Source organism: Lepidochelys olivacea (genome assembly GCF_965140295.1).
Source record: "Lepidochelys olivacea isolate rLepOli2 genome assembly, chromosome: 1".
Classification (NCBI taxonomy): Eukaryota; Metazoa; Chordata; order Testudines; family Cheloniidae; genus Lepidochelys; species Lepidochelys olivacea.
Window position 1 is genome coordinate 309887 of NC_140411.1, and position 22149 is coordinate 332035.

Genomic DNA, 22149 nt, shown 5'->3' on the forward strand with positions numbered 1-22149 from the left:
TCCTTCCCTAGTCATGTGTCCCCCTAGTCAAGGCCAGACAGGCCCATTGTGATCACTAGCCTGACCCCCTCTCTAACAGGCCTGAGCCCTTCCCCCAAGAACTCCTAGAGCTTCTCTTTGGGAACAGTGTTGTCGCCAGGTGAGTGACACAGGGCCAGTTTTCATAACAAATGTTTATTTCAGATGCTGGCAGCTCTTCTGTGTGGCCTGGCTGGAAATGACTTAAAAAGGTGAAGCACAAAGCCAGAGCAGCACTAGGTGCAGGCAGACAAGTGAGGCCCTGTCCTAGGGGGAGACCACGGGGACAGGGGTAATTTATATATAATATAAAGAGGGGTGGGGCATTGTTCTGGGCCCGTGAGAGCAAGGAGAGGCATAAGGTGCTGGGTGGCTCCAAGGCCTGACCCTAGCCCTGCGGCTAGTAAAAGCCACCCTCACCCCTTAGCAGGTGCTGGCTCAGGCCAGGCCTTAAGGCCAGCCTGTACCCACAGCTGTGGGGGAGGATGGAGGTGGCTGCTGTGCAGTGGGTCCTGGAAGCCTCAGGGTTGGTGTCTGGAGCAGGAAGCTTGCAGGGTAGCTCCAGGGGAGATAGCACCATCCGTACCATGGGTCTGTGGCCGGCTCAGGTTTGCGGGGTCTGGGAAAGCACCAGCACCGCCTGCTGGGAAGGGCGGGGCACCTCCTGAAGGCACTTGGAGGGGGCAGCAGCAAGCAGCAGGGGGCCTGGCCCCTATTTCTCCTGCATCTTCTCCAGAATGGGGACGATCATGTCGAATTTGGGCCGTTTCGCAGGGTCCTCATTCATACAGATCTTCATCAGCTTGCAGATGTGGGGGGAGATGCCAGGCGGGATGGTCGGGCGCAGCCCCTCCAGGGCCACCTGGGGGCAAGCAGGATGAGAGCTGGGGACAGGCATGCACCAAGGCCACAGCCCCTGCTGGATCCTTCCCACCCACTCCCCGTGGGCGACATGAGGAGCTGGGCCTGTCAGACACCCCAGCCTTTCCAGTAAACGTCGGAGGGCCGGGCCCTGCCTTCCCACTCACCTTCATGCCAATCTCCATGTTGGACAGGTCTGCGAAGGGCACCTCACGCGTCACCAGCTCCCACAGCAGCACCGCAAAGCTCCACATGTCAGCCGAGCGCCGGTTGATGTCCTCGGGCTTCTTCTGCAGTGCTGCAGGGGAGCCAGCGGGGGAGCGATGAGCATGGGGGGAGGGGTCGGGAGCATGCACCTCAGGAAGGGGCAGCACAAGGAGACAGCAGCCCCCTGCTACCCCCACAGGTGCTTGGCACTCACCCTCAGGCGCCACCCAGGCTGGGGCATACATCCTGCCTGGGCACTGGAAGGAGAACTTCACATCAGCCATGCTGATACGCGCTGTCATGTCCTCGTCAATCTGCGGGGAGAGAGGTGGTCAGCCAGCAGCCTGGCCCCCGAAGTGCTAAGAGCCCCGTCCCTCTGCACTCACCATGATGCTGCGGCTGTTGAGATTGTGGCGTGGGATGAGGGGCTCCAGCGTGTGCAGGAAGGCCATGCCCCGGGCAATGTCCAGAGCAAACTTCACTGCTTGCATCTGATCCACCACAAAGTCTGCAGGGAGACAGTGAGCGTCAGCGCTGGGGGGTGGGATGTGGGGCTGGCGATGGACAGACAGACAGATGGACAAGGGGAGCGGATACAGGACTGAGGCTGGTGCTGGGGAAGGTGGCGAATGGGAGGGGGGCATGCAGGGCCATCCCTAGCTATTCTGGGGTGCTGGCAGACCTCTGTGAGGGGAGAGCGGGGTGTTGGCCCCTGGACTCCGTGGGGGCATGGGGCTGGGCTGGTTTGGGGAATGGGGGGAACCACCCCTCAGCACTCACCGGCAGTGCGGCTGGGGCCGGGTTGCTGTACTTCCCACTGCCAGTGAGTGCAGGCCCTGTCCTACTGCAGAGTTATGAGTGGGGGGCGGAGCAGGGGCGGGGGCTGGAGCAGCATGCTGCTGCGCAGGGCACCAGGAAATGTGGTGCCCCAAATTTCCTGGTGCCCTACACAGCTGCATACTTTGCGTATGGCTAAGGACGGCCCTGGGGGCATGTCTGTGCTGTGTGTGTAGAACACAGGGTGAGGCGCCGGAGGCTGGGCCTGGATAAGGCAAGTGTATCATGGGCTACGACTCTTCCCCCACCCCCAGCACTGAGGACCAGGTAGGACAGGCCCCAGGGGTGAATTCTGGGCCAGTTCTAGTACCAAAGTTGTCCCCCTGCCCCCAGTAGCGATTTTCATTAGCACTTCCTCTCCCCGCGTTCCCTGCCCTGACACTCACTCGTCCCCTCGTGTAAGACATTGTAGAGGGAGCCGTAGGGCATCCAGTGCGTGATGATGATGGGGTGGGGGGCAGGGGGCGACTGGCAGGCCCCTAGCACCGGCAGAACATTGGGGTGTGAGAAGATCCTGGAAGAGAGAGGAATGTGAGAACAGTGGGCTCCCCGCCCCTGCCAGCCCCAGGCTCCCCAGCACCTACCGGAGCTTGGGATGCTCCTCATTGAAGTCTCGGCTTTTCCGCGTTGTCCAGTCCCGAATTTTCATCACTTTGATAACGATGTCATTGCCCTGCCAGCGCCCCTTCCACAGCTGCAGGGGGACAGAACAGAGTCAGCTGGGGGTGGGGTGGAGCTGGGGACAGAGCAGAGACCAGACAGGGTCAGCTGGGGGCAGGGTGGGGAGAGCCAGGGAAGAGCCTGGATGGGGGGAGGTAGGGACAGAGAAGGGATGAGACAGGGTCAGCCGGGGTATCAGTCAGGGATGCGGGGAGCCGGAGGGCAGGGCAGAGCTGGGGGAGAGCAGGGACGGAACAGGGGACGGGGTTATCTGGGGGACTAAGGGTGGGCTCAGAGGCTGGGGTGAGCTGGGGGACAGCAGACTGGGGTAGTTGGGGACTAAGGCTGGTCAGGGTTAGCCAGGGGGCAGGGACACAGCCTGACTGGTAGGTACTTACATGCCCCACCCCCACACTGGCAGCGGCCATGTCCCATTTGTTAATGGAGTCTCCTCTCCCACCCCCGAGGGAGGCAGGGAGGGGCTCCTACCCCATGGCCCCGAGGGGAGTTGGGCAATGAGATGCTGAGGGCTGGTCCCAGGCCCGACAGCATCCATGCTGCACCAGGGACCTGCGCAGGGAGCATCCCCACTGTGGGTCTGGCCCCCTCCCCCTGGCCAGGCCCCCCTGCTGTGGCTGCCTGGAGAGTCTCCTATGCCCCGCCCCGGGGCCCACCGCAGAGGCTCCCGCCCACCTCTCCTGACTGGTTCTCGTTGAGTTTGTGACCCAGGCTCAGCTGCTTGAAGTCTATGCCTGCCAGTTTGTTCAGGGTCCCGTTTCCTGCCATGAGAAAGGGAGACACTGTCACACCCCAGGGATCCCTGCATGCAGCCCTCCCCCTGCCATTCTCTGTGCCAAGAAGAGTGAGGGGGGGAGGAGCTGGGGGATCCCCACAATACGAATCAACTGCCCACATTCAGTCTCCCCCACCCTGAGGCTCCCTCCCTGATGGAGAGACTTTGCCCTCCTCCCCCTACGCAAACCCACTGGAGGTGCCCCAAGCAGCCTCCTGGGAGACACCCACACGTTCCTCCCCAATCCCAGCCAGGGCCCAGGTCCTTACGGGGCCGCGTGCGGGTGGTGCCCTTCCAGAAGGTGTCCTTGTAGGGGATCTTGGTCAGGTTCTGGCCCAGCTTCTCTGCACGCTCTGGGGAGATGGAGACACTCAGCACTAGGGGGCTGGGGTGGAGCAGCCAGAACTGAACCTGAGGGCTCTTGTGACCGGTAATTTTTGCCTGCTGGGGAACTAACTGCAGCAAATTGGTCAAGCAGTTTTCCTACAGACTGTGAAACCAGATGCCAGAGCAGCACCCAGTCTGCGCTGGGCCAGGCAGAGGCCAAGCTGACATGGCTCAAGGGCCGTGAGGTGCCCTTAACGTGGGAAAGAAGCTCCCTACGTCAAGTCCGGCCGCACAGAGGTGGGTTTAACTGGTGGACGAAATAATAAGCTGGACTATGCTGGCCCTTTGCCGTCTCCACTGGGGTATGAAAAAATTCTCAGCTGCTCATTCCTGCTCCCTGGCCAGCCCTCACTGGACCTCTTTGATTGTCAGAGGCATGTAAGAGCCGTTCTGTCTCCCACCCTTGTGTTACTTTCTGCCCCCCATCCCTTTCTTGCTTTTCACTGGATCCTGAAATCAACTGTACAGCACACATCAGCCCAGGGAGATGAGACAGCCCTGCCCTGCCTGAGGAGAAATGATCCAGCTGAGCGACATTCCTTGCACGAGCCAGGGTCCAGAGCTACATGGGTCGTAGTCAGGAGCCACTTCCTCACTGTTCCATTGTCCTACTGGTCTTATAGATGCCTTGGGAGGTCATGGAAGCTCCTTGGCTGGAGGTTTCCAAAGGAGGCTGGAGCCAGCTGTCTGGGATGGGTTAGACCCAACAAATCCTAGTGGGCCCTTCTAACCTGCCATCCCAAAGCATCTAACAGCCGCCCAGTGTTCCACGAACCGCAGCGAAAGCTGTATGCCCCCACCTTTTCTATCCTTTCTTCTCCACGCTGGGTCTGTTTCTAACAAACAGGAGAAGTGGATCCCTTCGCAGAGCAGGACAGAGTAAAATTAACCTCTTCCTTTCTCGCAAAGACAGGTGGCTGGTAAAATAAAACTCACATAGTCTGCCTCCAAAATGACTCAGGGTTTGATTATGCAAAACAAACACAAGGTCAGTTTGGCTTGTTTTGGTTTCTTGTTCTCTCTGGGTTTTGATCAGCAAACTTCCAACTTTGGAATGGATGCACTGGCATCTGCTAGGAAGAACAAAGCCCTGAGTCTGGGTACTGTTCTCAGGTCGGACCATGCTCTTGGAGAGCAATACAGCAGAGCCCTGGGGTAGCAACAGAGCTGGGGGAGCATGGCAAGACGGGGGTGGGGGGGTGGCAGGATCAGGAACGAGGGGGGAGGTTGGAGACAGGATAGTTGGGGGGGGTGACTTGGTGGTGTGGTTGGGGCAAAGGGATTGGGGGGTGGGGATCATTGGAGCAGAGGTTGGAGGTGCAGGGCAAGGTGGGTGGTCACCAGGTGGTGAGGGTGCAGGGCAGGATGGGGGTTGCAGGGGTGAGGAGTGCAGGGCAGGATGGGGGGTCACCAGGGGCAGGGGGTGCAGGGCAGGATGGGAGGGTCACGGGGGGGTGGGCATGCAGGGTGGAATGCGGGGTTGCCAAGGCAGGGGGTGCAGGGCAGGATGGGGGGTCACCAGGGGCAGGGGGTGCAGGGCAGGTGGGGTGCAGGGCAGGATGGGAGGGTCACGGGGGGGTGGGCATGCAGGGTGGAATGCGGGGTTGCCAAGGCAGGGGGTGCAGGGCAGGATTGGGGGGTCACGAAGGGGTGGGGGTACAGAGCAGGATGGAGGGTCACCAAGACAGGGGATGCAGGGCAGGATGGGGAGGTCACCAGGGGGTGGGGGTGCAGGGCGGGATGGGTGGTTGCCAGGGCGGGGAGCTCCTACCTTTCAGCAGTTCGCGCAGTGGTACCTTGGCCTTATCCACAGGCATCTCGCCATATTTGTTGGAGATGCTGACGAGGGCCCCGCTGCTCACCAGGTCCTGGGGGCAGGGACAGGGTGAGAACTTAGTGCCCAGCCCCCACTCCCACCAACCCCTATCTTCTGCCCCCCTGCCCAGTCCCCCCATGCCACCCTGCCACCACCCATGGGGCCCTGCTCACCTCGGCCACCTGGTCATGCCCCCAGAAGCAGGCGTAGTGCAGCGGCGTGTTCCCATGCTCGTTTACTGCGTTGATGTCTGCCTTGAACTGGATCAGCTGGGAGGGAAGAGACAGCAGCCTCAGCTGGGGGGAACTTCGGGGACACGCTCCCCCCCACCTCTAGACACCCCAGCTCCAGCCTCTCCACGCTGGGGGAAAGGGCAGGGGACTGGCTGGGGGGAGGGGGCTGCCAGCAGGGGCACAGGGAGGAGGGGGGAGAAACAGGGGCTGAGTGTAAAGTGGATGCTCCCAGTAGGGGGTGCTGCAGGGAGGGGGCAGGGCACCAGGGTGGGGGCGGGGAACTATCCCCATAGGGGGTGCTCGCTGTGGGGAGCCCCAGCATAGGGGCGGGGGGCTGGCTGAGGGGCTTGGCAGGGGAAGCCCCCACACAGGGACAAGGGGTGGCTGGGGGGCTCAGCGTGGGACTCAGCAGGGGGCAGCACCACCCCCTACCTTCTGCACAATGTCCCGGTGCCCATGGCTGGCTGCCAGATGCAGCGGGGTGTCGTCGCCGCGGTTCATGACGTTGATGCGGGCGCCCCGCATGATGAGCATGTCCACCACGGTGGAGCGGCCCTCACGGCAGGCCCAGTGCAGGGGGCTGAACCCGTGGTCGTCCCTGGAGAGAGAGGGGGTGAGTTCTGGGGGGACAGGGCCAACACCATGCTCCAGCAGCCCCTCCCCTGCCCGGGCTGGTTCAGGGACCCCCAAGGCGCATGCACGCATGGGTGCTGGGAGCAGGGAGCCAGCTGGCCTGAGCCCCATGCCTGTGGGGCTGGGTGGCAGGGAGCAACCAGAGAGGGAGGGGTCACAGATCAAGGAGGACGGGAGGGGTAACAAGGCAGTATGGGGGGAATCAGGCTGAGTTTGGGGAACCCCAAGCCCTGGCAATGGGCTGTGGGAAGTGAGGGGTCTGGGGGGGCTGTCTCCAGTCCTCTCTCGACCCCCAAGCACAGGGGGATCCGGCGGCCCTGTCCCTGTCCCAGTTGCTCCCGGCTGAGTCGGCCTGGAATCCCCCCACCCCCCTGCCAGTAAGGGAGGCTGAGAGAGGCCAGACCTTAAAAGGAGATTCCATTCTGGTGGGGGGGGAGCTCTCCTGCCTGGCTCAGCCCCCGCCCAGCTCAGCCCCGTGGAGTGCGCCCTCCACCCAGCCCGGTCCCACAGCCCCAGGAAGGCCCCCCACCAGTCCAGCCCCAGAGAGTTCCCCCTCTCCACCCCACCCAGCTCCAGGGAGCCCCTCCCCAACCAGTCCAGCCCCACAGCCCCGGGGGAGCCTCCCCCAACATGTCCAGCTCCATAGCCTTAGGGAGCCCCCCCACCCTCCACCCAGTCCAGCCCCACGGAGCTCCCCCCTCCACCCAATCCAGCCCCACAGCCCCAGGGAGCCCCACGCTGTCCTGCCCACAGCTCTGCGGGCTCCCCCACCTGGCTATCTGAGAGAGTGCCTGCCCCCCGGGGACACAGCACTGGTGACCCGTCCACACTCCACAACCTCCCCTGCAGCTCCCCATTCCCCACCCTAAGCCAGCCCCTGCTCAGGGCCCTGCCCCGATACACCTGCCGCCCGTGTGCCCAGACTAGAACCGACCCCAGGGCCCTGCCCCCCACCCCCGTGTTCCCTCCAAACACAGTGACAGCTAAGCCCAAGGGGTGGGAGCATGGGGGACAGAACAGACCCAGGGTATGCAGCTCCCTGCCCGACCCGCCACAGCCCCTCAGGAGCCCCTGGGGCTGGCATCTGCCAGGGAGCGACCGACCCAGTGCCTGGCTGGGGACTCTCCCAACCCTCCCGGGGCGGAGCACAAGCCAAAGTGGAGCTGCACGAGGGAGCATATGGGGAACTAGTGTTTGTCCCCAGGCCCCTTCACTCAGCCCTGGGCCCCTCCCTGCTGCGGCACCTGTCCTGCCAGACCCCCCGCCCCAGCTTCCAGCCCTGGGCCCCTCCCTGCTGCGGCACCTGTCCTGCCAGCGCCCCCCCAGATGCCAGCCCTGGGCCCCTCCCTGCTGGGGCATCTGTCCTGCCAGCACGCCCCCTCCCCAGCAGCCAGCCCTGGGCTCTTCCCTCCAAGGGGACCGAGTCCCGGGACAGAGCAACAGAACAAAACCTGCCCCACTTGGCTCAGCAGTGGCTCCTGAGGGGCTGAGCCCTGGGTGTAGGGAGGCTGGGGGCAGTGGGATGGATGCGGTGGGGGCAGCCCCTGTGTGCAGGGTCAGGCAGAGCTCTGATGATGGGGTAGGGCTGGCTCAGGGGCAGAGATGGATCAGACGGACCTGAGACGCTTCCCTGCAGGATTTGCAACACCAGCAGCTCACTAGCTGCACGCTAAACGGCCCAGGCTGGGCTCCCGGGGCGAGCAACGCTACCAGGCAGGGACACAGGAGGGGAGACCACTGCGCCTACTGCCTGGCCCAGGAGCCATCGCTCCGGCTTGGGCACAAAGAGAACAGCCGATTCCCTCGGGCCCCAGCCCCCTAAGGGCCCCCCAGGGCCAGAGAAATGGCGCTGCCCATGCCTGGGGGCCAGAAGCCAGCTGCTAGCCCGTGCCTTAGCGATGTCGTAACTTCCTGCTCCGGCGGAGCGCTGAATTCCTCCCTTCCCGCAGGCTGCTGGTGGGGCGCAGGCAGCCGAGCCGCTGCGTCACTTACAGCCCCAGGTAGCCCAGCTGAGCCCCCTCCCCGGCAGGGTGCCCCCCCGTGCAGGGTGCCCACGCCCGCCCCAGTCACCCCTGGTTCAGGTCGTTCTCAGTGTTGTCCAGCCAGAGGCGCACGGCCACGGCGTTGCCCTCCCGGCACTGCGTGAAGATGTCGTCCATCCCGGCTCCTGCAAGGGAGAGGGGTCCCGTCAGCAGAGATGGGGGCTGGGCCCCACGGACCATCCCAGGGACTCTGAGCCCATTTGCTGCCCCCCCACCAGGCCTGGCCCTGCAGCCCATCCCCTGGGCTCCGACCCCCTTCCTCCCGCACTGCCCCAGGCACCGCCAGACTCACGGCCCATCCTGCAGGCTCCAACCCCATTCCCACCTCTGCAGGACCAGCCCCCCCCAGCCCATCCTCTGGCTCTGTGCAACCCTGAACACTGGGGCTCTCCCAGGAGCCAACTCCCTCCCTTGTGTTGCTGCCAGTGAGGGGCTGGGGGCCCAGCAGCCCCCTCCTCTGCCTCACGCTGGTTCAGTGCAGCGGAGCAGGACCAGGGAGGTTCTGTGCAACGGCTGGCAAGGGAGGAGGGGAAGTTCCTGGCTGACACGGGTGTCACGAGTGGCTGTGCTCAGCCCCACTGTGAGCAGCTTCCCTTCCACAGGCTTATCTCTGCACAGAGCCAGCCACTCGCAGCCACCGGGGAGGAAGTGTGAGGCCTTGGGGGCGGGAGAGTGTGGGGGACACTTCCTGCTGTGGTGGCCATCCCCCTTCCCAGCAAAACCACAAGAGGCCTGGCAAGGCCACAGGGCAAGTGGCTGGCACTGGGACACAGTGAGTGTAGAACCCAGGAGTCCTGATCCCCATCCAGCCCCCAGTGCCCTCCCAGAGCTGGGGAGGGAACCTAGGAGTCCTGGCACCCAGCTTTTCATTGCTTGACCATGCTCCTCCTTGCCTTCAGGGCAGATGGGCACCCCGCCCTGCCAGGGACACGGTCAGCGAGCAAAGCGCTTCTGTAGCTAAAACCGTGGGGTGCAGGGAGTGGTGCGGGGCACGGCACTCTGCTCTTGCACTCACTGCTGGCCCCAGGGCCCAGCACGGTGCTGGGGTGACTGGGGCTGGCCCCAGCAAGGGGGCACCCCACAATAAATGCTAACAGATGCTCTGCTTTCCTCTCCTGGGCGCAGCTTCTAATGCAGACACACAGGGAGTGCCGGGGACAGAGGGGAATCCAGGGGCCTTATTGTCCCCACAGAGCACATACCCCACAGGGACAGGAACCAGAGAGAGGGGAGCAGGGGGTGCTGGGTCACTGATCCCCTGGGCGTGATAAACAGCCTGGAGCCCCACCCAGTCACCCTGCCCCATCACTGTTGATCTGCAGCCTGCCTGCCCCATCTGTGCCTCATCCCCTGACCCTGGCTGTTTGGTCATGCGCCCCCAGCTCACCCTGTGCCCCCCCACTCTCCTGTCTGTGCCCACTCAACCATGCACCTGCCACTTGCTACCCGTGGGCTCGCTCGGCTGCGCCCCTCACTTTCCCAGGCCCGCTCCGCTGCGCACCCCCCCTCGCCTTCCGCCACGCGCCCCCTGCTCTGCTGGGCCCTCTCCGCCATGGGCCCCCCACCCCAAGCTCTCCGCTCCGCCATATGTCGCTGGCTCCCCTTCTTGCGTGCGTCTCCAGCTCCCCCCACCCTCTCTGCCACCCCCCCCGCAGGCCCACTTGGCCGCACTCCCCCCCTTTCCAGGCCTGCTCCACCACGCGCCCCCCACTTCCCCTCTGCCACACGCCCCCAGCTTCCCCGGGCACGCTCTGCCACCTACCCCCCACTCGCGTGGACCCCCTCCGCCACACGCCCCCCTCTGCCCTGGGCCCGCTTGGCCTCACTCCCCCATCTCAACCCCCTCAACCCATCTCTCCGTGTACCAGCGCCACTGTAGGGCCCCAAGCTGCCCTCGGCCCCCCTCTTCCCTGCCATACCCCCCTTTCACCCCTTGACCCCCCCAGCTCACCCCATGTCCCCCCACTCTCCTCCCAGCACTGCATCCATGGGGCAGGGACTCGTTGACCGCCCCCCGCAAACTCAAAATGGCCCAGCCTGCCTGGGGGCAGCATCAGCCCACGGATACACCCTCCCCCCCACCCCCGCCGCTACTCGCCCAGCCCCACGGATACACCCTCCCCCCCACCCCCGCCGCTACTCGCCCAGCCCCACGGATACACGCTCCCCCCCACCCCCGCCGCTACTCGCCCAGCCCCACGGATACACGCTCCCCCCCACCCCCGCCGCTACTCGCCCGGCCCCACGGATACACGCTCCCCCCACCCCCGCCGCTACTCGCCCGGCCCCACGGATACACCCTCCCCCCCCCCGCCGCTACTCGCCCGGCCCCACGGATACACCCTCCCCCCCCCCGGCGCTACTCGCCCGGCCCCACGGATACACCCTCCCCCCCCGCCGCTACTCGCCCGGCCCCACGGATACACCCTCCCCCCCCGCCGCTACTCGCCCGGCCCCACGGATACACCCTCCCCCCCCCGCCGCTACTCGCCCGGCCCCACGGATACACCCTCCCCCCCCCCGCCGCTACTCGCCCGGCCCCACGGATACACCCTCCCCCCCCCGCCGCTACTCGCCCGGCCCCACGGATACACCCTCCCCCCCCCGCCGCTACTCGCCCGGCCCCACGGATACACCCTCCCCCCCCGCCGCTACTCGCCCGGCCCCACGGATACACCCTCCCCCCCCGCTACTCGCCCGGCCCCACGGATACACCCTCCCCCCCCCGCTACTCGCCCGGCCCCACGGATACACCCTCCCCCCCCCGCTACTCGCCCGGCCCCACGGATACATCCTCCCCCCCCCCGCCGCTACTCGCCCGGCCCCACGGATACACCCCCCCCCGCTACTCGCCCGGCCCCACGGATACACCCCCCGCCGCTACTCGCCCGGCCCCACGGATACATCCTCCCCCCCCCCCCGCTAATCGCCCGGCCCCACGGATACACCCTCCCCCCCCGCCGCTACTCGCCCGGCCCCACGGATACACCCCCCCCCGCTACTCGCCCGGCCCCACGGATACATCCTCCCCCCCCCCCGCTACTCGCCCGGCCCCACGGATACACCCTCCCCCCCCGCCGCTACTCGCCCGGCCCCACGGATACACCCTCCCCCCCCCGCTACTCGCCCGGCCCCACGGATACACCCTCCCCCCACCGCTACTCGCCCGGCCCCACGGATACACCCTCCCCCCCCGCCGCTACTCGCCCGGCCCCACGGATACACCCTCCCCCCCCCGCCGCTACTCGCCCGGCCCCACGGATACACCCCCCCCCGCTACTCGCCCGGCCCCACGGATACACCCTCCCCCCCCCGCCGCTACTCGCCCGGCCCCACGGATACACCCCCCCCGCTACTCGCCCGGCTCCACGGATACACCCTCCAACATACGCCCGCCCCGCTCCCGGCCACTGCGCTCCAGGCGGCTCCGAGTCCGACTCGGGGAAGCGACGGGCCCCGGCCCCGGCCCCGCCCGCGGAAGCGGCCCGAGCGTAGCGGCCCCTAGCGGCGGCTCTGGGATTTGCAGGGAGAGACCGCAAGGGGCCGGCCCAGGTCCCGCCCCCCGCCGGCCCCTCCCCGGCCCCGATCCCCGCCGGCCCCTCCCCGGCCCCGATCCCCGCCGGCCCAGGTTCCGCCCCCCGCCGGCCCCTCCCTGGCCCCGCTCCCGCTCCCGCCGGCCCCTCCCCGGCCCCGATCCCGCTCCCGCCGGCCCCTCCCCGGCCTCAGGTCCCACCCCCTCCCCGGCCCCAGGTTCCGACCCCCCGCCGGCTACTGCCCAGCCCCGATCCCGCCCCCCCGCCGGCCCCTCCCCGGCCCCGATCCCGCTCCCCGCCGGCCCCTCCCTGGCCCCAGCTCCCGCCCCCTCCCCGGCCCCGATCCCGCCCCCCCGCCGGCCCCTCCCCGGCCCCGATCCCTCTCCCCGCCGGCCCCTCCCTGGCCCCAGCTCCCGCCCCCGATCCCGCTCCCCGCCAGCCCCTCCCCGGCCTCAGGTCCCGCCCCCCCGCCGGCCCCAGGTTCCGACCCCGCCGCAGGCCCCTCCCCGGCCCCAGCTCCCACCCCCTCCCCGGCCCCAATCCCGCCCCCCGGCGGCCCCTCCCGGTCCCAGGTCCCGCCCCACCCCGCCGGCCCCTCCCCGGCCCCGATCCCGCCCCCCCGCCGGCCCCAGGTCCCGCCCCCTACAGAACCCCTCCCTGCCCAGCGGGGAGGAGCCGGCTCCGTCCCGCCCCCAGCTCAGGACTTCCGGCTTTCTGGCTGCGGGGGGCCGCTCTAGCCGCGTGTTTCCACGGCTCTATGGGGCTGTGGGAGCCGCCGAGAGCGGCCACGTGAGGGTCACTCGGAGCAGGTCGGGAGCCGGGGACTGCGGGTCGGGAGTGAGGGGCACCGGCAGGGCTGTGGGGGGGCAGGGGGCTGCGGGTCGGGAGTGAGGGGCGCCGGCAGGGCTGTGGGGGGGCAGGGGGCTGCGGGTCGGGAGTGAGGGGCACCGGCAGGGCTGTGGGGGGGCAGGGGGCTGCGGGTCGGGAGTGAGGGGCACCGGCAGGGCTGTGGGGGGGCAGGGGGCTGCGGGTCGGGAGTGAGGGGCGCCGGCAGGGCTGTGGGGGGGCAGGGGGCTGCGGGTCGGGAGTGAGGGGCGCCGGCAGGGCTGTGGGGGGGCAGGGGGCTGCGGGTCGGGAGTGAGGGGCACCGGCAGGGCTGGGGGGGGGCAGGGGGCTGCGGGTCGGGAGTGAGGGGCGCCGGCAGGGCTGGGGGGGCAGGGGGCTGCGGGTCGGGAGTGAGGGGCACCGGCAGGGCTGGGGGGGCAGGGGGCTGCGGGTCGGGAGTGAGGGGCGCCGGCAGGGCTGGGGGGGCAGGGGGCTGCGGGTCGGGAGTGAGGGGCGCCGGCAGGGCTGAGGGGGCAGGGGGCTGCGGGTCGGGAGTGAGGGGCGCCGGCAGGGCTGGGGGGCAGGGGGCTGCGGGTCGGGAGTGAGGGGCGCCGGCAGGGCTGGGGGGGCAGGGGGCTGCGGGTCGGGAGTGAGGGGCGCCGGCAGGGCTGAGGGGGCAGGGGGCTGCGGGTCGGGAGTGAGGGGCACCGGCAGGGCTGGGGGGGGGCAGGGGGCTGCGGGTCGGGAGTGAGGGGCACTGGCAGGGCTGTGGGGGGGCAGGGGCTGCGGGTCGGAAGTGAGGGGCACCGGCGGGGCTGGGGGGTAGGGGCTGCGGGTCGGGAGTGAGAGGCACTGGCAGAGCTGGGGGGGGGCAGGGCTGTGGGGGCAGGGGCTGTGGGTCGGGACTGAGGGAACCAGTGTAATGCTCCCTGGTTCCAGGGTGTGAGGCTTTTGGGGGATTGTGTCAGATGTTGGTGCAATATCCTGGAGAAAGCTTAATAAATAGTTTTACCCCCTTTGGGGTCCATTATTTTTAAAATGTGGCTGTGTATGTGGATATGTCAACACTTACAGTGCGGGCAGGGAGTTCTCCCCTGGCTGTGGTGAATCCCGTCCCCAGGGCGCTGTCAGCTTGCTCTGGGGAGTGGATTTTTCACAGCGCTGAGCAACCTCGTTATCAGCCCTTTGACGCCAACTCCAAATCCAGTTTGTGCCCAGGGTGTAGTTTAAACTGGGTTCTCCACTGACTGACTGACAAAGAGTTTGTGGATAAATTGCCTTGTTTTAAACGGGCTCCAGTCTTTTTCCTGATCTGCCCGATGGGCTGGTTCTGGTCCAGAGAGGGCCCCGATCCTTTGGGTACAGTTGAAGGCCTGGGCTCCTGAGGCCTATAGGCTGAGTGGCTGTTCTGAGCCGAAGCCAGCCTGAATTTGTGACCACAGAGGAGACCCTTGGCGGGGGGTGAAAGGCGGCTCCTGCCAGAGCACGTAGATTCTTGGAGTGTCATGTGGTGCCCTACGAAGGAAAGAGCTGGGGTCCCCCCTCACTGCCGACAGTCACTCTGTGCCCAGCACCCTGTTGCTGGGAATCGCAGGGACCGGGCAGCCTGCGCAGGAGGGGGAGATGTGGGTATTGCCCACGAAATGCAGCTGCTGGGGCGCCCGGGGGAAATACGGGAGCCATTGGCCCTGACTCTCCAGGGAAACACAGCTTGGAGGCCTCACCACTGTTCTTCTGTTCTAGGCCAGTGGGAGCCGCCTGGGGAGACAGCCAGGTTCCTGGCAGCTGCACCATGTTTGACGAAGGGGGGTGGAACAAGGAGGATGGCGGGGAGGCTCTCAGCCAGGCTCTCCTGCGCCCTCGGCACCGCCCTGCCCAGCACTGCACCCTGGTGAGCCCCCCCCCCCCGCCCCATCTTTACAGAGATGTGGACTCATCTGGCGGGTGGCACGGATCAGGATGGGGGCAGGAGCTGAGGAGGGGGTAAGCTCCATGGGCGGGCGAGAGGGATGCCTTTTGCCTCAGGTGGGGTGGGAGCAGCGCAGACCCCTTGGGCCCCCTTAGCTCTGGGGGCAGCACTGATGCCCTGCTGTCTCCAGGCTCCTAGAGGCTCCTTGCAGAAGCAGCGCAGACGGCTCCTCGCGACCCTGCAGCGCCTAGAGGCCTCGAGCTGCACGGACCCTCCTCAGAGCCCTGGGCCCCTGTCTGGGGACAGCGAATCTGAGTCTGACTCTGTGGGCCGGGCAGGGAGGAAACAGCCCAGGAAACAGAGACAGGGCCTGAAACCCAGAGCTGCCTCCTCCCCCGGTGTCGCCCCAGGGGCTCCAAGCGGCTCCGGCGCTCCCCACCCAGGACCGGAGGCAGGCCCCGCTGGCAGGAGACGGAGGAAAGGTATGGAGCGGACCTGTAGAGCTCCCCCTCCCAGGGGGACTCCAGAGTGGGGGGAGCCAAGTCGAGTCTTGGGATCTTCCTGCAGGGAGATGCACCCGCCTGGGGCCACGTCTCAGGAGGGGGGACCGAGCTGGGGGGTCCGGCTGGGAGCAGCTGGCACTGCACCTGGGCTTTGTGGGCAGGGCTGCGTGGAGCAAGCAAGCCCTGTAGCAGAGGGGCTGGATGGGCTGTACCCTGAATCCCTTGAGCTGTGCGCACTGAGTGGGTGCCTCACCCTGAAGCCAGGCTTCCAGGCCCATCCCGGTGTTGCTACGTCGCTCGGGGAGTGGGACCTGTGTAGCCACCTCCGGCAGGCAGGCTGAGTGCGCCAACTCTCCTGTCGGCCTTGGAGCGTCCTCGCCAGAGCTAAGTGGTGTGGGGGCCGCTGGGCCAATGCAGCAGTTAAGCGTCAGCCTGCCCTGTCTCTTCCCCTAGATTCTGCAGCAGAGGCCCCTGGGGACAGCGCGCCTGCACCCAGCAAAGAGCAGCCGAGCCGGGAGCTGGGCGCAGCCGCTGGCAGGCCGGTTCCATTGCTGACCAGGAAGCAGTGGAGGAACAAACAGAAGAATAAAAGGCGACAGAAGAACAAGTTCAAAGCGGGTGCGGGGCAGGATGTGGGGCAGGGGACCTCGGCACTGCCCGCGTCTGAGCTCTCGGGGGTGCTGCGGGCCCGGATGGAGGAGCGGCTCCAGTCAGCCCGTTTCCGCTACATCAACGAGCAGCTCTACACCTCCAGCAGCCAGGAGGCAGCCCAGCTCTTCCAGCGCGACCCTGCTGCCTTTGCCATCTATCACCGCGGCTTTGCCCGGCAAGTGGGGCGCTGGCCTGAGAATCCGGTTCACCGCATTATCCAGTACCTGCGGGGTCGGTGAGTGCAGGGGCCGGGTGGGTGCTGCAGGGGGACCTCGGCCCTGCGCAGGGGTCGGGCATGGCTGAGCCCTGGTGGGGACCCTGTGGCCAGGGTGGGGGGGTCCATGGCCTGGCACTGACTCTCTGCTTCCCCCTCAGGCCGGCCTCGCTGGTGGTGGCAGATTTTGGCTGTGGCGACTGCAAGATTGCGACCAGTGTCAGGAACAAGGTTCATTCCTTCGACCTGGTGGCGCTGAGCCCACGTGTCACTGTGTGTGACATGGCCAAGGTAGGGGAGGTGGGGGGGTACCAGAGGTTGGGCGTGGGCCTGCAGGGAGCAGGTACAGGTATGCGTGGGGGAGGGGGGGTGTCTCCCTCTGTCACATTCGCCCCCGGGGCTCATGCTGCTGGCTGGCCTTGCAGGTGCCGCTGGCAGATGAGTCTGTGGATGTCACCGTGTTCTGCCTGGCGTTGATGGGCACCAATCTGCAGGAGATCCTGGAAGAGGCCAACCGGGTGCTGAGGCCAGGGTAACGGGGGCCTGGGATAACCTGGGAGGCCCTGGAGGGGCTGCGTGGCAGCACAACGCTGAGGGGTGGAGGCATAAAGCTGGAGCATGGGGGTGGGCCGTGAGGCACCAGGGCACAAACCCCGGAGAGCACATCTCTGACTGATGGGCCTGGCCTCCCGAATCACAGCAGGGTGCCAAGGGGGACAGAGTGTTGCTGGGATGCTGGGGGAACTCCCCCTCCCCCCCCCCGGGCGGGCTCTGTGCGGCTTGAAAGCTGGTATCCCACACCAACCAAAGTGGGTCCAATAAAAGTTCTTGAGGCCTTGTGTCTCTAACCTCCCAGGACCAACAGCCACAGCTCCCCGCACGCAGCCACACTTGGGCTACTCTTCCACTCAAAGGGCCCATCACCTAGCCCAGGTCAGCTGCTCTTTGGGTTTCATGTAGCCAGTCCTGGGATAGACTCTTCAGATGTCAATGGGAGAGAGATTCCCCAGGTTAGAGCAGCCAGCCAGGCACAGGAAAGCGTTGCAGTCTTTGTTTTTTAAAGCTACTGCAGGCTCCGTACCCAGCAAGCTCCCTTTGTCCTTAGGACTAACCCGGGCTAAGCAGCTGGGGATCCCTGCTCATGCCGAGTCACCCCCGTGCGCCCACCTCCGCCTCTGCCCCCCCACCCCCGTCCAAGCAGCAGTGAGCTAGGTAGTTTGGTTAGTTTGGGAATTTTACCCTCCTCCTGTGGTGTGCTCAGAGGGGGCAAACTCAGCTGTTGAGAGGAGTCCACTCTTCACAGCAGCAGGAGTCCTCTTGTTGCTGCTTTCTGAGCCCAGATGTGGGGAGTTTCCAGCTGTAGGATCCCCCAGAGCCCATTTGGGATCGGAGGGCTGCTCTTTGGGGGGGAAGGGTTTAGGATGGAGCAGCAGCTGGTCCCCACCTGTACGGAGACTCGACAGTCACATGGGCTCGAGTATTACAGTCCGACACACAGCACAGACAGTACAATGCAGCCAGCAACTCCCATATTAACACACGGCTGAGCCACCCCGATTCCAGCTCTGTCTCTGCCCGTGCCCAGGGCAGACACTGGGATCTGGGGATCAACGGGCATCTGGTCTGCCAGCAGCACAGTAGCTGTGGCCACTCAGAGAGCAAAGGAGAGCAGGATAAAGCAGAAGCCGTGGTGGGGAAATCGCAAAGATGGGTGAGTGTGGGTGTGGGGGTAGAGGGACTGCTAACTGGGAGGTTAAAGGGGTGGAGGGGAGCTGCACAGAGCAGTAGCTGTGGGGGATTGTCACGGAGTCCCCGGGCGATGCTCTGGAATGGCTCCCTACAAAGCCAGGCAGAACTCTGGGGGAGTCTCCTCTCTCTGAGCAGCCTGTCTGCAGGACACCCAGCTCACACAGCTTCCACCTTCCTGGGTCTGACCTCGGAGCATTCAGCCTCCTCTGCCCCTCCGGGCGCTTCCCACACCGAGTCCACCCAGGTGGGGTCCTGGGGAAGCCAGAGGGTCCTGCCCCCCAACTCCACAGTCAGATGTGACTCTCAGCTAGCCAGGAAAACAGAGGTTTATTAGACGACAGGAACATGGTCTAATACAGAGCTTGTAGGTACAGAGAACAGGACCCCTCAGCCAGGTCCATTTTGGGGGGCAGTGAGCCAGACAACCCCGTCTGCCCTTCACTCCATGTCTCCAGCCAGCCCCAAACTGAAACTCCCTCCTGACCCCCCTCTTCTGGGCGTTGTCCCTTTCCCAGGCCAGGAGGTCTCCTGATTCCTTTGTTCTCCAACCCTTTAGCTCTCACCTTGCAGGGGGGAAGGGCCCAGGGCATCAGTTGCCAGGAAGACAGAGTGTCGGCCATTTATGTACCCTGGCCCTTTACTCTGCAACAATCACACCCCCTTATCCCACCCCCTAGAGACTTAAGAAATGCCTAGGGGAAACTGAGGCACCCCTACAGTATTCAGAGGAGATATTAAGAACAGTCCCACTTCGTCACAGGGATATGGGCACTGGCAGAGGGGTGGAGGATTGCTGCACAGAGCAGGAGTTGTGGGGGATACGGGCAGTGGCTCAAGGAACCAGCCCTCTCCCCTCACCTGGCATCTCCCCAGGGGCACGCTGAAGGTGGCAGAGGTTGCCAGCCGCTTCGGAGACATCCGGGCCTTTGTGAGCGCCGTGACTCAGCTGGGCTTTCAGATTGTCTCCAAGGTGAGTCCTACCCCCTCTCTGCGTGATGTGAGCAGGACTTGCCCCAGGGTCCAGCAGGGCAGGGTGGGGCCTGCCTCTGCCCCTGAGCTGTTGCTGCCCCCTGCCCCTAGGACAAGGTAGGGCAGGGAAGCTCGCTGAGTTGCTCTTGGCCTGTGTCTGGCTAGGAGGCCCACTGGCAGGGCTGGGCTTTGGTGGCAGGTGCCGGGGAGGGGGAGGTTGTGGCGGGGGTGCAGCAGGGAGGTGGGTGGTAGATGCAGGGGGAGGTTGGGGGCTGGTGAGGAGCAGGTGTGGGGAGGGATAAGATGGGTTGTGGGGGTGCAGCAGGGAGGTGTTCGGCAGTGGCAGGAGCCAGTGGGCAGAGGGCAGGGAGGTGTCCTGGAGGGATGTGCGGGGCTGGCCTAGCGCCCATCAGCTGTTTCTCCCCTTGCAGGACCTGGGCAATCCGTTTTTCTATATGTTTGATTTCTCCAAGACGGGGCAGCCCCGGGCTGGGGGGAGCCTGCCTGGCCTGGCGCTGAGACCCTGCCTCTACAAGAAGCGCTGAAGGGCCCCTCAGCTGGTGTCTGCCTGGGGCCTGCACCGCGCCCGGCCTGCCCTGGAGCCCCCACCCCTGCACCGGGCCCCGGGGCAGGGTGGGGTGCCTGTGCCTGAATACTGGCCTGCCCTGGAGCCCCCACCTCGCCCGGCCCTGGGGCCCCTGCGCCTGGATCCCACCCCTGCGCCCTGCCCTGGGGCCCCCACCTCGCCCGGCACCTCGCCCCGCCCTGGGGCCCCTGCGCCTGGATCCCACCCCTGCGCCCTGCCCTGGGGCCCCCACCTCGCCCGGCACCTCGCCCCGCCCTGGGGCCCCTGCGCCTGGATCCCACCCCTGCGCCCTGCCCTGGGGCCCCCACCTCGCCCGGCACCTCGCCCCGCCCTGGGGCCCCTGCGCCTGGATCCCGCCCTGCCCTGGGGCCCCCACCTCGCCCGGCACCTCGCCCCGCCCTGGGGCCCCTGCGCCTGGATCCCACCCCTGCGCCCTGCCCTGGGGCCCCCACCTCGCCCGGCACCTCGCCCCGCCCTGGGGCCCCTGCGCCTGGATCCCACCCCTGCGCCCTGCCCTGGGGCCCCCACCTCGCCCGGCACCTCGCCCCGCCCTGGGGCCCCTGCGCCTGGATCCCACCCTGCGCCCTGCCCTGGGGCCCCCACCTCGCCCGGCACCTCGCCCCGCCCTGGGGCCCCTGCGCCTGGATCCCACCCTGCGCCCTGCCCTGGGGCCCCCACCTCGCCCGGCACCTCGCCCCGCCCTGGGGCCCCTGCGCCTGGATCCCACCCCTGCGCCCTGCCCTGGGGCCCCTGCCCAACCTCGGGGGTCCCACTCCATTTGTGGGGTGGGGAGGGGAGCTGTTGAGTCTCCTGGACTCGGCTGTGGGGGGGCAGTGCGGGGGGGGGCTGGTGCGGGGGAGGCGGAGTGTATCGGCTGCAGTGTGTGTGTGTGTGTGTGCCGAGAGGCGGGGGGGCGGTGCGGGTCAGGCTGCGTGTGTGTGTGCCGAGAGGCGGGGGGGCGGTGTGGGTCGGGCTGTGTGTGTGTGTGTGTCCCGAGAGGAGGGGGGGCGGTGCGGGGGGGCGGTGTGGGGCGCGCTGTGTGTGTGTGTCGAGAGGAGGGGGGGCGGTGTGGGGCGGGCTGTGTGTGTGTGTGTCTGTGTGTGTGTGTGTCGAGAGGAGGGGGGCGGTGTGGGGCGGGCTGTGTGTGTGTGTGTCGAGAGGAGGGGGGCGGTGTGGGGCGGGCTGTGTGTGTGTGTCGAGAGGAGGGGGGCGGTGTGGGGCGGGCTGTGTGTGTGTGTCGAGAGGAGGGGGGGCGGTGTGGGGCGGGGTGTGTGTGTGTGTGTTGAGAGGAGTGGGGCGGGGTGTGTGTGTGTGTGTGTCCCGAGAGGAGGGGGGGCGGTGCGGGGCGGGCTGTGTGTGTGTGTGTGTCGAGGGGGGGGCGGTGTGGGGCGGGCTGTGTGTGTGTGTCGAGAGGAGGGGGGGCGGTGTGGGGCGGGGTGTGTGTGTGTGTGTCGAGAGGAGGGGGGCGGTGCGGGGCGGGGTGTGTGTGTGTGTGTGTCCCGAGAGGAGGGGGGGCGGTGCGGGGCGGGGTGTGTGTGTGTGTGTCCCGAGAGGAGGGGGGGCGGTGCGGGGCGGGGTGTGTGTGTGTGTGTCCCGAGAGGAGGGGGGGCGGTGCGGGGCGGGCTGTGTGTGTGTGTGTGTGTGTCGAGAGGAGGGGGGCGGTGTGGGGCGGGCTGTGTGTGTGTGTGTGTCGAGGGGGGGCGGTGTGGGGCGGGCTGTGTGTGTGTCGAGAGGAGGGGGGGCGGTGTGGGGCGGGGTGTGTGTGTGTGTGTGTGGAGAGGAGGGGGGGCGGTGTGGGGCGGGGTGTGTGTGTGTGTCGAGAGGAGGGGGGGCGGGGTGTGTGTGTGTGTGTGTCGAGAGGAGGGGGGCGGTGTGGGGCGGGCTATGTGTGTGTGTGTCGAGGGGGGGGCGGTGTGGGGCGGGCTGTGTGTGTGTGTCGAGAGGAGGGGGGCGGTGTGGGGCGGGCTGTGTGTGTGTGTCGAGAGGAGGGGGGGCGGTGTGGGGCGGGGTGTGTGTGTGTGTGTGTGTCCCGAGAGGAGGGGGGGCGTTGCGGGACGGGGTGTGTGTGTGTGTGTCCCGAGAGGAGGGGGGGCGGTGCGGGGCGGGCTGTGTGTGTGTGTGTGTGTGTGTCGAGAGGAGGGGGGCGGTGTGGGGCGGGCTGTGTGTGTGTGTGTGTCGAGGGGGGGGCGGTGTGGGGCGGGCTGTGTGTGTGTGTCGAGAGGAGGGGGGCGGTGTGGGGCGGGCTGTGTGTGTGTGTCGAGAGGAGGGGGGGCGGTGTGGGGCGGGGTGTGTGTGTGTGTGAGTGTGGAGAGGAGGGGGGGCGGTGTGGGGCGGGCTGTGTGTGTGTGTGTGTGTCGAGAGGAGGGGGGCGGTGTGGGGCGGGGTGTGTGTGTGTCCCGAGAGGAGGGGGGCGGGGCGGGGTGTGTGTGTGTGTGTCCCGAGAGGAGGGGGGGCGGTGTGGGGCGGGCTGTGTGTGTGTGTCGAGAGGAGGGGGGCGGTGTGGGGCGGGCTGTGTGTGTGTGTCGAGAGGAGGGGGGCGGTGTGGGGCGGGGTGTGTGTGTGTGTGTGTGGAGAGGAGGGGGGGCGGTGTGGGGCGGGCTGTGTGTGTGTGTGTGTGTCGAGAGGAGGGGGGGCGGTGTGGGGCGGGCTGTGTGTGTGTGTGTCTGTGTGTGTGTGTGTCGAGAGGAGGGGGGCGGTGTGGGGCGGGCTATGTGTGTGTGTGT

At 67.0% G+C, this 22149-nt stretch overlaps 2 protein-coding genes across 6 annotated transcripts; one reads left to right on the forward strand and one right to left on the reverse strand.

Annotated features, from left to right (window-relative positions):
• Nucleotides 1-158: 158 nt before the first annotated feature.
• On the reverse strand, nucleotides 159-12006 carry ILK (integrin linked kinase). Of its 4 annotated transcripts, none has more exons than XM_084645843.1 (13): nucleotides 11878-12006; nucleotides 8516-8612; nucleotides 6245-6410; nucleotides 5753-5848; nucleotides 5535-5631; nucleotides 3646-3729; nucleotides 3277-3362; nucleotides 2508-2617; nucleotides 2310-2437; nucleotides 1473-1594; nucleotides 1301-1400; nucleotides 1047-1177; nucleotides 159-880 (listed from the first exon to the last, which is right to left on the reverse strand). In XM_084645843.1, exons 2-13 carry the CDS (start codon nucleotides 8602-8604, stop codon nucleotides 731-733), a joined length of 1359 nt encoding a protein of 452 aa, XP_084501969.1. In that variant the 5' UTR covers nucleotides 8605-8612; nucleotides 11878-12006; the 3' UTR covers nucleotides 159-730. The 4 variants fall into 4 exon arrangements, with proteins under 4 accessions (XP_084501969.1, XP_084501968.1, XP_084501970.1 ...); XM_084645842.1 differs by having other exon boundaries at nucleotides 11848-11992; XM_084645844.1 differs by lacking the exon at nucleotides 11878-12006 and adding an exon at nucleotides 9690-9919.
• Nucleotides 12007-12704: 698 nt separating this feature from the next.
• RRP8 (ribosomal RNA processing 8) lies at nucleotides 12705-19806 on the forward strand. Of its 2 annotated transcripts, XM_084625212.1 has the most exons (9): nucleotides 12705-12829; nucleotides 14589-14736; nucleotides 14945-15236; nucleotides 15711-16143; nucleotides 16284-16413; nucleotides 16548-16654; nucleotides 17708-17833; nucleotides 18745-18841; nucleotides 19272-19806. In XM_084625212.1, the coding sequence occupies exons 2-9, from the start codon at nucleotides 14638-14640 to the stop codon at nucleotides 19383-19385; spliced, it is 1398 nt and encodes a 465-aa protein (XP_084481338.1). In that variant the 5' UTR covers nucleotides 12705-12829; nucleotides 14589-14637; the 3' UTR covers nucleotides 19386-19806. The 2 variants fall into 2 exon arrangements, with proteins under 2 accessions (XP_084481338.1, XP_084481339.1); XM_084625213.1 differs by lacking the exon at nucleotides 12705-12829 and having other exon boundaries at nucleotides 14729-14828.
• Nucleotides 19807-22149: the final 2343 nt, after the last annotated feature.